Here is a 16,624-nt window from a genome sequence, read left to right on the forward strand (position 1 = left end):
CCCTAAGATAGCTTGGACCCAAGCCATTTAGGGCTTTAAAGGTGATAACCAACACCTTGTACTGGGCCCGGAAGCTGATAGGCAGCCAGTGGAGGGACCTCAAAACCGGAGTAATGTGGTCCCTCCTAGATGTTCCTGAGACAAGTCTGGCTGCCATATTTTGAACCAGCTGTAATTTCCGAGTCAAGCACAGGGGTAGCCCCATGTAGAGTGCATTACAGAAGTCAAGGCATGAGGTTACCAGCGCGTGCACAACCGTCTTGAGATCCCTTACTTCCAGAAAAGGGCGTAGCTGGCGTATCAGCCGAAGCTGATAACAGGCACTCCTGACCGTCGCATTTACCTGATTTGTCATCAGGAGCGACGAGTCAAGGAGCACCCCCAGACTGCGAACACAGTCGCTGAAGGAGAGTGTGACCCCATCCAGGACTGGAGGTTGCAACCCAATTCTTGGTTTCGGGGCCGCTACCATGAGCACCTCCGTCTTGTCTGGATTCAGTTTCAATCTGTTTTTCCTCATCCAGCCCATTACCGCCTGAAGACATTCATTGAGAGAAGAGATGCCATCGGAATTCGAGGCCGACGAACGAGATACAGAGAAATAGATTTGGGTGTCATCAGCGTACTGATAACACCCAGCACCATGACTCCATATTATCTCACCCAGCGGCTTCATATAGATGTTAAATAACATCGGGGACAAAATAGCCCCCTGAGGAACCCCACAAGTGAGGTACCTCTTACTGGAGCTACAGTCCCCGAGTAGCACCCTTTGAGACCTGCCCGAGAGGAAGGACCAGAACCACTGCAAAGCAGTGCCCCCGATACCTAACCCCCTCAGGCGGTCCAAGAGAATGCCGTGATCTATAGTATCAAAAGCCGCTGAGAGGTCTAAGAGCACCAACAGGGTCACACTCCCCCTGTCAATGCTCAGACGCAGATCGTCGGTCAAGGCAACCATGGCAGTCAAGCCTCCTATCTGCTGTAGGACATAAGTCTACTGTTAACCCTGTTAACCAAATGCAGCTTCTGGGTTCAGAGGCATTGTCTTGCCAGCTGCACAAGTTTCTGAATCGCTATTAATCTCTCTTTAGGTCACTATTTTCACTCTTTCACTCTCCTGTTAATTCCATTGAGAAAAGTACTTTAATTAAGCAGGATATAGTGGTTGGGACAGCACTTACATAGAAAAAGAAGAAGGGGGGTGAACTCCGAAACTTCTAAGGAGCTATGATTATGTTCAGGAAAAAAAAGGAATGGCAAATACTGAAGATCCAGCCCTAAAAATTACTTATGTGATTGCTGCCCAACATACCGTATGTGAGCCCAGTTTGGAGAAAGAAAATCCAGCCATTCAGTTGGTCATTGCTGAGCATGCTTCTCACCTAGCATAACACTGTGGCAGATTTGTGTCTTCAAGCTGAAACAGAAGAGATGGCTGCTTCAGAAAGGAGATACAACCCCAATAACTGACCAAAAAAGAGAAAAGCAGCAACAAAAGGTGTGGTACAAGGGAAAGGATCAGGGAAATAGAGTCCAGCTCAGGATGTGCACCCAAACAGAAGCCTCAAGTACCTCTAGGAGAACGTTGCAGGAGGTAACAGAGAATTAAGAGTTTAAATTAAATTGCCTTGGAATGTAGTGTGAGAACACAGGTGATATAAAGAGAATGCAGTTTAAATTTGCTCCCCTTAAACACACAATGCCAGAATTTATAAATTACTTAGAAGCTATGTTTTCTGATGTGCAAATTGTAAATCAAGTTCATATGGGGAATCCCAGGCAAACGCCTCAGCAGGAGTGTGTTCAGCTGGTAAATGTGTTAGCCGGAGGCAATAATAATGTATGCACCTAGTTGCCTTAGATTGTGCATTCCATAAATTTAATACAGTGTGACTGCTGCTTATTTCTACTAACTTTCAAACAATTGTAAGGGAAGCAGTAGCTGCTGAATTAACAGCTATGTTATTGGGTCATTCAAGTCAAATGCTGTACAGTTTCAATCAATTGAATGCTGCTGTTGAGTTTAGTAATTTTTCCGGAATTTAATTTAATGAATTTAATTCCATGTCAAACTTATTTTTAAAAAATAATTTGATATCTTCTGATTATAGAAATTCTCAACTTGTAATAGTGAATTCTGTGGAGATAATAAACTTGGCAAAACTCTTGAAGATAGCTAGATAGGTACATGCATATATTTCTTCATGCTATAATTCAGCTTATATGCCAAGACCTCATACAGTATGTCTGTGGAAACAAAATTTGAGATGAATGAAATTGTTATGAGTCATGCTACATATACTGGAGATCAGCCCTTTAATGCAGTTTGTCTGATTGTTTAAATTATTTAAATTCAAATTGTTTAGATTTTAGGGAGAATCTTTTTATTGAAGTTAACCAGCACTGAAAGGTTATTTTCAAGCCTGTTTTTATCCATTTGGTTGTTGGCCTGTGGTTCCTATTGCCTAGTTGATGCAAATTCATTGTCATGATAATTAGTTGTGGACCAGTAGGAAACTCTGAAAAGATACAAAAAGGTCTAGATCGGTAGAATATGTACTTTATTTCTCAAATATATCCATTATTTCTCAAACTTCTGATGTACTTATCCAAGTGCTGAACTGAGAATACAAGTTCTCCGAAAAGAAAACTAATCCTAGTTTTTCCTTCATAGGCAGATTGAACAGCAGCAGTAAATGCTTCCAAAACAGGATTTGAGAGAGAAGATACCTTTTTTATCAAAGTTTCTTTAGCTGTTTCCAAGCTGTTTCATTTCTCTTACAGCTTTTCGTGCACAACAGGGATCGGTAATCAGAATGGCATGTCGACTGGACCCTCGGACTGGCTTCCAAATGGCTGGTGAATGGCTGAAATACCAACTGTCCACTCCTGTGGAGGCTGGTCCCACAAACTGTAAGTTTCCCCAATCTTTAGCAGTGGTTCACAAGCTTCTTTTTCTTTCTCTTAATTTTTTTAAAAGTAAGGCCTTCCATTTTGATATGTGAGCCTTTAAAATCTCATGATGATTATTCAGTCTGTTGCGTGAAATCTCTAACCTTTACATAGCTTCCTTCCTGGTTCACTTATTAGTGAAAGAAGCATATGCTGTAAAAACAGCTTTTTACAGGAAAAACTAGTGTCAAACTCAACTAGTGTTTCCTGTAAAATGAGGTTAGAAGTTTTATAAATGTATTTATTTCTAGGAAGCATTCACAGTCTGACAGTTTATCAAGGATTTCTTGCACTGGTAATTATCTAAGTATGGTTTTACATTAGTACTAATCCAAAAGTTTTCTAATGTTTTCCTTTTGTTTCTTTTCATAGCTAAAACCAATGAAAGCCACTGTTCCATTTTTTCTCCTGCCTTTGTGCAATGGGATGCTATGACATTTTTCTTGGAGAGCATTATTAGTCCAGTGTTCCGGACCCTGGAAAAGGAAGTATGTAACCCAGACCTTATATATGATTTGTCTCCATCCTTGTTTGTGTTACTGTGACAACATTGTCTCTTGAAATCATGCCGTGGAGGTACTAGTCTACATTAATAGACCCTAGGTTGTATTTATAATTGTCTTAAATAAGTATTTTAAGTTTACTATTTTAATGCAGAAGAGAACAGAAAAATGTAGCAACATCTTGTTTGTTCCAGTTCTGTGATAGAAAGCTTCAAGTACGAACCATAGGCATCACTGTATAACTGCTCTCCCATACTTGTGGTTAAGCCTATGCAAGGTAGGACAGGAGCTGAACTTAGGTTTGGTCAGTTGTACAACAACAATTGCATAATGGGGTAACATGAATTTCATTTCCATTCAGTTCAAGCCTCTTCTAAGGATTAAGTTAGGAGGTTAATTAGCTGAGGGAATAAAATGAGCTAGAGAGAGTAGAACATTTGCAATCAAAAACTGCAAGTTAGTATTTTCAAATTCAGCTGCCACAGTGCTGCTGTCCTGTGATTTCTCTTTGTTATGTCTGAACAAAGTAAATCTTTTCAGAATGTCTTCCTCCTCCCCATTTTTGAAATGTGCTCAAACACCACACGATATTAGAATTAGAATATTTTGGTGGTGAAGGCTAAACAGTAGATTAAATGAATCAGCTGTGCTGTTATTGCTAAATACTTTTAGCTGTGCAGAAACATGTCTTTAAAAGCTCTCTAGAAAAGAAGCGATAACATTCTGGTCATGGTGAGCCTCCACATACAGTGGTTCACAATTTCTCCACTGAATCATTTGTTGAAGTTATGTTAATTCATATCCATGTCTTGAAATACCTTGTAATAATCTGTCTGTAGTACTTTGTGCAAGAGAATACCTTTCATCTAAGGACCTGAACAGACAGGCCAAAATAAAGCTGCTTTGGCAACTTTGGAGGTGTCTTGTTTAAATGACACATGCATCTTAAGAGGCCACAAGCTGCACCAAAGCTGCGGTCCAGTCCTCAGGGCTGGAGCGTAGCTTTGGTGTGGCTTCCAGCCCCTTAGAACACATGCATCTTTTAAACAGCACACTTCCATAGTGGCCCAAAGCAGCTTTATTTTGTCCTGTCTGTTCAGGCCCTAAGTTTGATAATTAAAAGTTGCATTTCTGCAAGTGTTAAGAGGTTTCTGTTAAGGTGAGCCTTCTGAATTTTCTGGACACAATTATTAATATTGTTTTCTTCTTCCAGGAGATCCCAGTGTCAGATGGCATAGAGCTTCTGCAGCTTGTCCTTCGCTTTGAAACAAAGGACCCCCTCATCCTGTCCTGTGTTCTTTCTAATGTCTCAGCACTCTTTCCATTTGTCACGTACAGGCCTGAATATCTTCCAGAAGTTCTTTCTAAGGTAAGTAATTCTGTGCTATCCTCTTTGAGGGGTATCATTTTGAGAAGTTATAGCACAGAAATCCATATCTGTGAATTTTCTATATATTGAAAAGTTGCATGGGGAAAGATTCTAAAGAGATAGATACACTACAGCAGAGACCAGTTATGCTGAGAGGAGTAATGTGCTCTGTAGTCAACAACATGGGGGTTGTTATTGGTCTTTCACAACATGTTCCTACTCTTAGGGCACTTCTGAACCAGTGCTACACCTGGAGATGCAAGTGCCACTTTTGGCTAAGAGGACTTGTATTGCGTTTGGGTACAGCTCTTCTTAGAACAGAAGGATAACTAACCTCACCCTTACTTTGAAACCTCTGAGATTGACTATTGCAGTGTGCTTTATATTGAGATGAAGATATCTCAGAAACTTAGAGGAAATATAGACGGGCGGCTAAAAGCCACGCCTGTAAGCCCCACGTCTGTGCTGCAGATGTGGGAACTTATCAGCATTTTAGCATAGCTCTAGGAGGCTCCTTTTTTGATGTGTCATAAGGGCTGCAATACAGCACTATGATGCCGCATCCTGCCAGCGAAGTCTGGTCACTGTATGGCGGCGGCATCATCATGCCGTCCCCCGTATGGACAGGAGCCCACCATGATGGCGGCATCTGTACAGACTAGGGTTTGGGAGTGTGCGGTTGTTGCATGCACCCAAACCCTAGAATCAGCGGCACCATGCTGCTTCCCACCTGTCTATCTCGGGCTTTAAGCTATGCTAAAATGCTGATAAGTTCCCACATCCTCGAGGCAGAGAAAAGGTATATGCAACCACTTTTGTTGTGCTACACTTGCTCTTTTTTCCAGGTGCTGGAATTAAATTGTAAAGTTCTTCCTGTCCTGGAACCTCTCCTCATATGTCCCCTTACCTTCTCACCAATTAAAATAGAGTAACTTGTTCAAGGTTCCCTCTCCAGGAGTTGAACTGAAGACAACAAAAAGAAGGGGTAGAGCTTTTTAGTAATAACAAGTTATGGGGCTGCTCAAATATGTTTTGGGAGCCAACTTTTTCAGAGACAAGCTTCACAATTTATGGGTAGTAGAAGGAAGAAGAGATGTAGGTGAGGACTTTGGTGTTAGGTGACCTGAGGTGTAATACTTAATTCTGTATTGCTACTGGTTTATTTTCATATTCCTTGGTAACCATTCAGTTCTAAAGTGAAACAATGGAAGAACTCTGCTAAACTTATTTGTAAAGAGAGTCAATGTAAGAGTTGTAGAGTGTGTCTGTGTTGTAACTGTTAAGGGATGATGCCCACTTTATGAAATTCTTATTCTCTACCAAAATATTGAGCTAATTTACACATAGGAACAACTACTCTAATTTTTAAAATGTTCTTGGATTATGTGCATAGATTGGCGACCGGTGAAAAACACACGATAGAGAATGAACTAATGAAGAATAATTTTTGCTCTTATTCCCATAGCTTTTTGCCTCTGTTACCTTTGAAGTCGTAGAAGAAAGTAAAGTAAGTTCATTTCAGTTATGTTGCACTAAAATTTATTGCTGAAGCTTCCTAATTGCAATTACAAAGCAAAATGGTATCTTATGTGGTTAGCTCATAACAGACTCATCAGGCGCTGTTGTAAGTTTGGAATGAGCCCAAATACCTTGGTGGATGGACATACACATGCTACTAAGGCCACTGAGCTCCAGGTGTTTCAGGCTAAAAATCAATATAGTAAATTAATACTTGAACAGCATTTCTTGCATTAGGCCTCTGAGGTGCCAAACTTTGGTATTAGCCACACATGTTATTCAATACATCTCCATCATGGCATGAAGTTGGCTATATGGTATATATTGAATGTGTAAATAGTATTAGAGAAAACTATCATAACAAAATGGTAAATAATAAGTGTTTCAAGATACTTTTTCTACTGAGTGTGGAACCCCAGTTTCCTGCGAAATTTGCATTTTTAAAAAAATAAATCTTTAGTCCCCAACCCACCCCAAAAGTAAGTCCTTCAATGGTATTGTATTAGATATTAGAGGAGCAGATGAATATAGTTACCAGTGGTGAGGTCATGGATTTAAATACCCTGTAGTTATCTGCCCTTACCTGTTACTGGCAAAAATTGAATATTATGCAGATGTGTTTGTGTATTGTGCCTCCTCCCTTACAGTAAGCTATCAGAGTGTACTATATTAAATTCTGTCCAGGTTTGGATGACATCCAAGAATATCTTAGTAGTGTTTCTATACTGTTCATACTTCCTGTTAAGTGTTCCTGAAAAATGTTTTAAATGTTTTAAAAACCGTTTTAAGAAGGCTGCTTTCTCTGTTGCTGTGACCTGGAGTTATAACTTTTTGTTTAGTACCTTGAAAAGAGAGCCCTAGTGGCACAGTGTTTAAATGCCTGTACTGCAGCCACTCACTCAAAACCATAAGGTTGCGAGTTCAATACCAGCGAAAGGGTTCAAGCTTGGCTCAGGCTTGCATCCTTCAGAGGTTACTAAAATGAGTACCCAGATTGTTGGGGCAAGTAGCTTACAGTTGTAAACTGCTTAGACACTTGTTAGTTCAGCATGAAGTGCTACATAAGTGAAACTGTTTGAAAAAAAGCTACTACTGAATATGACTTGTTAAACAATTAAAGAGGCTCAAAATTATGGTTTTGTTAAAGTGTGTAAATAATATACTATTCTAATTTTTCATTTCTTGGCTTTCTCAGGCCCCAAGAACCCGTGCGGTGAAGAATGTGAGACGACATGCCTGTTCCTCCATCATCAAGATGTGTCGGGATTACCCAGAGCTTGTGCTGGTACATAATTGAATTTGTACACTATGTGGAGCAATTGCTGTAACTGAAATGGCTTTAAACTCTTTGTGTTTTAAAGCTTCCTGTGATCAGATTGCTTCCTTTATTGTGAAAAAGAACAGGTTTAAGCAGTGATTCTGCTGTGTCTAAATACAGTATTAAGGTTAGAAAAGATAATGATCACTGCATCTATCTTTCATTGATTCCGGAGGTCTTGTGCAAGAGGAGAGATTTAATAATAGAGGAGACATAAGAGTTATTTATGGATGTGGGAGCTTGAAATTGAAGGCTTGGGCCTTGAGCAGTTCCTTGCTGTACGAGCAAATGTAATGGGTGAATATCATTAGACATAAGTGTAAAAGCATTTTGGAAATGTAATTGGGTGATATGTTATATCCATACGTTAAATATTTGCTTCAAATAATGTTAGTATTTCCCACAGTAATCATAGTCTGTTAAATATCTTGTAACTGAAGCAGCCTTAGATATTCGAATATTCTCACATCATGAAATCAGAAGTCATCTTGTTTGTTATTTTGGTTGTTTGAAACTTGAATCTGTCCCTTTAGCCAAACTTTGACATGCTGTATAACCACGTGAAGCAGCTGCTGTCTAATGAACTGCTCCTGACCCAGATGGAGAAGTGTGCTCTTATGGAAGCCCTGGTCCTTATTAGCAACCAATTCAAGGATTATGAGCGGCAGAAGGTCTTCTTGGAAGAACTGATGTCTCCTGTTGTTACCCTGTGGCTTTCTGAAGAGATGAAAAGGTACAAAAATATTGTGCATTTCCCCCTAGTATAGCACACTGCAGTATAATTACAGAGCTGCACAGGCCATTGGAGTAGGTGAATCTTAAAATTAGTTGTTTTATTGTAACCTGTAAATTGCACTTTTTTTTTGTGGGTACCTTGTTAGGGCGTATTGTTCTGTGGCCTGTTGCAGACTTTTACTTGATGTAAAGAAAAATGGTACAAAGACTAAACCCAAAAGTGACATTCAAAATTTCTCCCCACAAAAAGAAAAGGAAAGAAAAAAGGCTGTACAGAGTGTGGAATCCTGGGAATAACCCTGAGTGGGAGTTGGAGTTTCTCAGTTTGAGCTCCTCCATGTTCAAAGTCTAGGTGCTAGATTTCAACCTCCACTTCACAGTTTTCAATGACTTTCAGTGTATTGTAGTCTTTTTATGGCTTAATCCAGACCGGTGCTTTGCGCCAGCCTCGCCACATACTAGGGTTGCCTGGGGGTGGAGCATCCGCACACCCCGCAACCCTAGTATGTGGCAGCAGCCTCCCATCTACACAGGGGATGGCATAATTATGTCACACATGCGCCACGTCCAAACGGTATGGCATGTGCATGACGTCTCCGCGCAGCCCCAGGCTGCTTATGGCAGCTTGGGTGCGGCACGGAACAGAGCTCCGAAACGGAGCTCCTTTTGGGAGCCGCATCGTTCCCACAGCAGCCAAATGGCTGTGGGAACAATGCCAGGGAGAAAGGGGCTGGCCGGCCCCTTTCTCCCATGGCTCTGGCTTGCAGGGTGTCGAGGGACATGAAGCCCCAAGGACACTCCTTTTCCGCGCCATGGAGAAGTTGCATTTTGCCGCTTCTCCATGGTCCGGAAAAACTCCGGATTGGGGCCGCAGGGTTGCTGGTGAGGCTGCCCTGCCCCCAACCCAGAGATAAAAGGGGCAGCTGCAGACTGTATCGCACCTATATTAGCTGACTTAATTGTTGCCTATAAAAATGAAGCCAGTGGATGCAGCTGCTTGGGACCATTGTTGTTGGGGGGGGGTGTTCAGTTTCTAAGAGCAGCTTATGGTAGCAAAATATGAAACAAGACACTTGGCTATTATGGAGAATATTCTTGTGGAAAATAAGAACTGCAGCATTGTTCACACTACTTCATTCTTTTTGCAAGCCACTTTGGGACCCAGGGTGCATCAACAGGCTGAATACTGCACCAAACTACAGATCCCAGGATTCCACAGAGTGGAGCCATGACAGTTAGGAATTTCATATATGTAACAGATTATTCAAAAGATTCTTCTCAGTTAAAAAATGAGAAGTGTGAAAATAAATGAATATATTCTGTTGTGACTTCTGAGATATAGATACACACACACACACACTCAGAGAGAGAGAGAGAGAGAGAACATATTTGGAATGGGCTTGAGATCTGCTTTTTACTAGTACGTTTTTTCCCAGTGGGCAAATGTCAATCAGCCTAAAGCAGAGGTGGCAATTCTGGAGGAAAGAGGAGTAAAAATTGGAAGAAGGAACATCAACAGTTTAAGATGTGCATATGATACCATATTACTAGTAGCGAATAGCAAATGCTTGAAATAATTACTGAAGAAAGTAAAGGAAAAAGTGCAAAGGCAGGTTTATAACTGAACATTAAAAAAGAAAAATAATGACCACAGATGATTTACATAATCTTAAAGTATACAAAGAAGACATTGAAATTGTTGGCGTGTTTTCATACCTTGGTTCAGTCAGTCATTAATCAGCATGGAGACTGCAGTCAAAAAATCAGAAGACTAAGACCATGGGATGCGCCCCTTGCTACTTTACGTAGGCAGCAAGGGAGGACACCCCATGGTCTTAGATGTCTCTACACTAATGCACAGAGCATGTGACATGAACAAGATGAACTTGAACTAGCACAACAAACCAAATACAATATAATAGGCATCACTGAAACCTGGTGGGATGAGTGTCATAATTGGAATGTAACAATAGAGGGGTTCTGTTTAATTAGAATAAGTCAGTTTAGACTTGTTTGTTTCCTTCTCTGCCAAAAAAATGGACCTCCATGATAAATGGACTAGTTCAATTGATTACTTGTTCCTCCATATTCACTAGGGTTAGGGGCACAAGACCCCCATGAATATGGGGAAACCGCAAATAACAAAAACGCCATGTTTTTAACAGAGGACACCTCTCTAGGACTCTCTAGTCTAGGTCCTCCATTACATCCTCCATTACGTTCGATAGACACTGACTATAGAATTGCACTGGAGGAGCTACAAACGCCTAGTGGAGTATTCTCTCTAGGAATCTCTAGGTCTTTCAGTGCGACTTTTAGTTAAAGTTGACCATAGAGTTGCATTGGAGGACCTAGATATTTGAACATATTAATCAAATCCGCAAATATCAAAGCCTCAAATATGGAGGAATGAGTATACTTGGAACAAAGGAGTTTTCCAGCGATAGAAGGCGGGGCCATCCTGTGAACGGGTTGGCTTTCCTTCTCTCGCTCTGTCAGGCAGGATATGCTAAAAGAAATTGCCTGTGGCCACTGCTAGAGGGAGCCAACCCCCTCTGGAAGCCTCAGTTTCATTTCCTGCTTCGCTCTGCTCAGACGTCTTTCTTCTAGCTCTCTCCTGCTTTCAGAAAAAAACAAAAAACCTTTAGCCTTGGCTTTTAGCCTTTACTCCTCCATCCCTCACCTTCTTCTACTCCTTCTCGCTCTAACTCTTGAGCTGCTGGGAGACTGCCATGGCTGGGGCAGGGAATGGAGAAGACAGCCCAGGCATGTCTTGAGAGTCCCTGGTTGCCCCTCGCAAACGCTCCATTCATTCCTCCAGCCTGGAGGATGAAGAGACCAGCCACCCCAGGGACAAAAGGGCCAGGTCGGAGGAGGGAGAACCCTAATCTCCGCACCAAACAGAGCCCCACCGTGCGCTTCTCTCCCAGGATTGGGACCAAGCCACGGATCATATGAAGGAGGATGCAGGTGTGAGTAATATCCCTGCACAGCCAGGCCCTTCCCTACAGCCTCTGCCTCCAGAGCTTACCACCCTTATTGCCTCCCTTATTTCTATGCAGGCAGCTGCTTTAGCAGGCCATCCACAGGGGATCCTGGTCGCTCCTCCACCATCAAACCCCCTTTCTTCCCATCAGGAAGACCCCTCCCCCCCACTTGCCAACTGTTCTAGGGTCCCCTCCAAGTTAGTGCCCTCTCCTCCTTCCTCCCCTGTTCCCCGCTCGTCCCTGGACTCCATCCCTCCCTCAGAAAGGGGTAAATTTGCACCAAGACAAGCCCCATTTAGGCACCAATTTCCCAAAGGCGGGAAAAACCTTAAGAGTGCTCCTTCCAAACACAAATCCAAGCGACCAGCGCCATCTACTGGCCAAACATCCAAAACCAAAAAGGCCAAATCAATCCTACTATCCCACTCCTTCCTTGAGGAGGATGAGGCAAATATTGTTGGCTCCCTTCCTACTCCAGGAGAGGAATGTGAATTATCCTTAAATGAGCTATCTGATGAAGCCCAAGAGGATGACTCCTTTTCACCAGCATCTGCTAGACTGTTTGTTCCTGATGATTTCCAAATACTGCTCAAAAAAAGCCATCAGAGCCTTAGAGCTATCTGAACCTACACCTGCCCCTCTACCACAAGACACTGACCTTCCACAGGGAAAAGGAGAAACTTTCCCTAAGCCAGGTCCTTCTACCCCTGAAGTTCCTTTTACATCAGAGTTCATGAAGGTGGTAAGAGAAGAATGGTCAAAGCCAGCCACTGCTAGGCCCAGTCCACAAGCTTTTAAAAAGCATTATAACTTACCTCAACATGTGATGTCCAAACTTCAGGTCCCAGTTGTAGATGCTACTGTGTCTCAGCTAGTTTCGTCTGCCATTTATTCTAAAGATGGTGACGACATTTTAAAAATCCCTGAAGACAAGAGGGCAGATTCATCACTTAGAAAATCTTTTGAAGCATCATCATTGGCCATTAGAGCCTCTTCAGCAATTTCAATTTTTTCTAGAGCAGCCTTCATATGGGCCAAAGATATTATTCAAGATATACCCAGAGGCAATATCAAACTCCGACAAAGAATAAATAAACTACTCAAGGTCCTCGCCTTCTCAGCTGATGCGTCTCTAGATGTTATCCAACTGAGTGCCAGGGCTCAAGTTGTGTCCATACCTGTTAGGAGACAGATATGGTTAAAGAACTGGCTAGTGGACCCCAAGTCTAAACAAAACCTAACCATGGCTTCCTTTAGCGGACAAAAGCTATTTGGTGACGCCCTCGACCCTGTCCTCATCAAAACCAAGGACAAGAAAAAAGGCTCTCTCATCTTTACTCAAGAGGGACGATAGACAGTCATCTCACCAAGGCCAAAGTTCCTTTCGCCCATTTAAGAACAGTTCCTCCTCCTTTCGATCCCGGGACACCAGATCCAACAAGTCTCAATGGTACGACCGCAAGCCATATGGACGCCAACAGCCACACAACCAAGGATTCGGAAAACCCAATAACTACAACAACCAAGGCTCTGGATCCGCTCCCTCCAAGTTCAACCCCAACTCCACAAGGCCATGACTGGCCGACACACAAAGTGGGCAGTCGGCTTCTTCATTTCCTGCACATATGGGAGACATCCACATCGGACAAGTGGGTACTCTCAACCATACAACAGAGATATTTAATAGACTTCCACAGGCCGCCCCATGACCACTTTGTCCCATCACCCAGATCAACTCGACCCAAAAAACACCAGCTGATGCTACAGGCTATACGACACTTACTAGAGATAGAGGCGATAGAACCCGTGCCCTCTTCAGACACCTTCAAGGGTTGTTATTCAGTACTATTCATAGTCCCCAAAAAAGACGGATCTTGGAGAGCAGTCCTCGATCTCAAATGGGTAAACAAGTTTGTCAACAAATGACGATTCCGCATGGAGACCTTCAGATCCATCCTGGAGACACTAAAACCCTGCGACTATCTGGTTTCGCTAGATCTTACGGAAGCTTATTTGCATATTCCGGTTCACCCATCTCATCATTGATTCCTACGTTTTTGCTGCCATCATTCACACTTCCAGTACAAGGCACTCCCGTTCTGCCTATCGTCAGCACCACGAGTGTTTACAAAGATCATGATAGCCCTGGTGGCTCAGTGGAGACTCTCCGGAATACACATCCATCCCTACCTGGATGATTTACTACTCCACTCCACCTCCTACGAACAAGCCAAACATCATACACAACAGCTTCTAGTCTCGTTAGCTCAACATGGTTTTCAGGTAAATCATGGGAAGAGCCACCTACAACCATCTCAACAGATTACTCACCTGGGAGCTGTCATCAACACCAATCAGGGAAAGGTCTTCCTAACCCCAGAAAGAATCTGGTCAATCCAACAGTCCATCAGATTGGCTCTACGATCTCACTCGACAGATCTCCTTCTCCTGGCAAGGATTCAGGGACTAATGATCGCCACCATAGAATGTGTTCCTTGGGCTCGTCTTCACTCACGGGAGCTCCAATGGTTCTTACTTCCATTTCAGAGACACATCATATTCAAAATCAACAAAAAACTGATACTTCCAACCACAGTCAGACATTCATTCCAGTGGTGGATGTCCAACAATCTCTCAAGAGGCCGGATGCTCTGGCCCCCTCAGGAACTCCAACTGACAACAGATGCCAGCTTGAGGGGCTGGGGAGCGACAGTGGACAACATATTCGCTCAGGGAAAATGGAATACCCAAGAACAAGCTCACAGCATAAACTACCTAGAACTCAGAGCCATACGAATGGCACTGATGGCCTTTGCTCCACAGATAAAGGACAATCCAATCCTGGTCAGGACAGACAACATATCAGCAAAAGCACACCTAAACCGACAAGAGGGAACAAGGTCACTCTCCCTATTGAGAGAATCCCAATTACAGTGGTACCTCGGGTTACGAAATTAATTCGTTCCGCGGCTAATTTCGTAACCCGAAAAACCTTCGTAACCTGAATTGCCATAGGCGCTAATGGAAAAAAGCCGCGGCTCCGCTGCGGCTCCATTGAAAATAGCGCCAAGGTTTTTTCGTAACCCGAAAAAACCTTCGTAAGCCGAAACAATAAATCCCTATGGGATTTTTTCGTATCCCGAAAAATTCGTAAGCTGGGTAATTCGTATCCCGGGGTACCACTGTACTGCTTCAATGGTCAGAAAGACATCTTCTGTCCGTAAGAGCAGAACACATAAAGGGGACTCTGAACACAAGGGCTGACTGGCTCAGCAGACAAGACAAAGACCAGTCAGAATGGAGTTTTCATCCACAGGTATTCAGGTGGATAACACTCAGGCTCGGAACACCATTGATAGACGTATTCGCATCCCCAATAAACAATTACCGTAGGTGCCACGCTTCTACTCCCGGTTCCAAACCCAGGGGGCAGAACAGATAGACACTCGAAATGTTCCGTGGCCGAGGGGAATCCTATACGCCTTTCCACCAACATCCATGATCAACAGGTGTCTAAAAAAGGCAAGAAAAGAAAATACAACCTTGATCCTAATAGCACCACATTGGCCAAGAAGGCCCTGGTTCTCCGAACTCATAGCCATGTCACACAGAGTCCTCAAACTTCTGATCCGTCCAGACCTTCTATCGCAAGGTCAATTTTATCATCCAGATCCTCAGTGGCTCAATCTTCACGCTTGGAAATTGAACGCCAGAACATGATACAGGATGGCCTTCCAGCAGAGGTGGCCGAGACAATCATAAAGGCTAGGCGGCCCTCCACCACAAGGATATATGAATATTCCTATAAAGCTTTTGCCCGATGGTGTAAAGTCAAAAAGATGCCATCTATCATACCGACGGTCACTTCCCTGTTGTTATACCTTCAGGATGGACTAAACAAGGGCCTCAAACCAAACACCCTAAAACGACAGGTTTCTGCCATAACATCAGTCCTACCTCAAAGACAATCGTCCAAGCTCTCTAACAACTACTACGTCAGAAGATTTTTGAGGGCCGCCTCCCTCATCAGACCTCCCATGGTTCATCGTTATCCCAACTGGGATCTCCACAAAGTCCTGTCAGCGCTCACCAAACCTCCATTTGAACCTCTAAAATCTACAGATATAAAACATCTCACTTGGAAGGTCCTATTCCTCATCGCCATCACATCTGCAAAAAGGGTGTCAGAAATAGGAGCGCTATCCACTCGTCAAGAGCTGTGTGTTTTCAGAGAAGACTCGGTACTCTTACGATTAGATCCCTCCTTTATCACCAAGGGTAACTCCATATTACACAGGACTCAAGACATCGTATTACCCTCCTCTTGTCCTCACCCTAAAAAAGATTTAGAAAGGACATGGCATACACTCGACGTTCAAAGAGCTCTAAGGATATACATAGAGGACAGAAGACTTTCGTATGTCCGATAGTCTCTTTGTTAATTTCCACAAAAATTCAAGAGGAAAAAAGGCATCTATCTCCACCCTATCGAGATGGATTCGATCCAGTATCTCAACATGCCACTCCTTATCAGGTTCCTCTCCAACAGATCCAGTTTATGCCCACTCTACAAGGAGCGCTTCAACTTCAGCTGCTTTATCCACAAATGCTTCACTAGCTGAAATATATAGGGCAGCCACTTGGTCGTCGACATCCACATTTGTTTGACACTATAGATTAGATTCCTTCCAGTCTTCTGAAGCTGCATTTGGGAGAAGAGTACTACAGGCTGTAGTTTCCTGTTAGCCAGGAGTTATTGCCCACCCAGAAATAGGGAGCTTTAGTATATCCTGTTCACAGGATGGTCCCGCCTTCTGTCGCTGGAAAAATGTACATTGACTCACCTTCGTGAGATGTTGGTTTTCAGCGATAGAAGGCGGGAACATCCTTCCCTCCCTTAGACTGGTACTTATCTCCTGGCACTTAACTTGTCACCCTGTTATTCTCTTAACTGTTCTTTATATTATCCAGATTCTGCAGTGTTGGCCATGTTGGGCCCTGCCATGTTATATTGTTATAGTTTTGATATACAGTGGTACCTCGGGATATGAAATACCCAGGTTACGAAATTTTCGGGATACGAAAAAATCCCATAGGGAATTATTGTTTCGGGTTACGAATGTTTTTTCGGGTTACGAAAAAACTTTTGGTGCTTTTTTCGGCTTTTTCGCACGGAATCGCGGCTTTTCCCCAACTTTTGGTGCTTTTTTCGGCTTTTTCGCACGGGATCGCGGCTTTT

General features: G+C 43.0%; 1 protein-coding gene across 2 annotated transcripts in view; it reads left to right on the top strand.

Annotated features, from left to right (window-relative positions):
• XPO5 (exportin 5) overlaps positions 1 to 16,624 on the top strand; it is a 75,807-nt gene that overhangs the window by 29,480 nt on the left and 29,703 nt on the right. For both annotated transcript variants that reach the window (XM_042452212.1, XM_042452205.1), the window contains exons 13-18: positions 2,788 to 2,916; positions 3,328 to 3,443; positions 4,672 to 4,827; positions 6,293 to 6,334; positions 7,541 to 7,630; positions 8,197 to 8,396. In XM_042452212.1, coding sequence (XP_042308146.1) covers positions 2,788 to 2,916; positions 3,328 to 3,443; positions 4,672 to 4,827; positions 6,293 to 6,334; positions 7,541 to 7,630; positions 8,197 to 8,396 — 733 coding nt within the window. The remainder of the gene's footprint in view (positions 1 to 2,787; positions 2,917 to 3,327; positions 3,444 to 4,671; positions 4,828 to 6,292; positions 6,335 to 7,540; positions 7,631 to 8,196; positions 8,397 to 16,624) is intronic.

Source organism: Sceloporus undulatus, chromosome 1 (genome assembly GCF_019175285.1).
Source record: "Sceloporus undulatus isolate JIND9_A2432 ecotype Alabama chromosome 1, SceUnd_v1.1, whole genome shotgun sequence".
Taxonomy (NCBI): Eukaryota; Metazoa; Chordata; class Lepidosauria; order Squamata; family Phrynosomatidae; genus Sceloporus; species Sceloporus undulatus.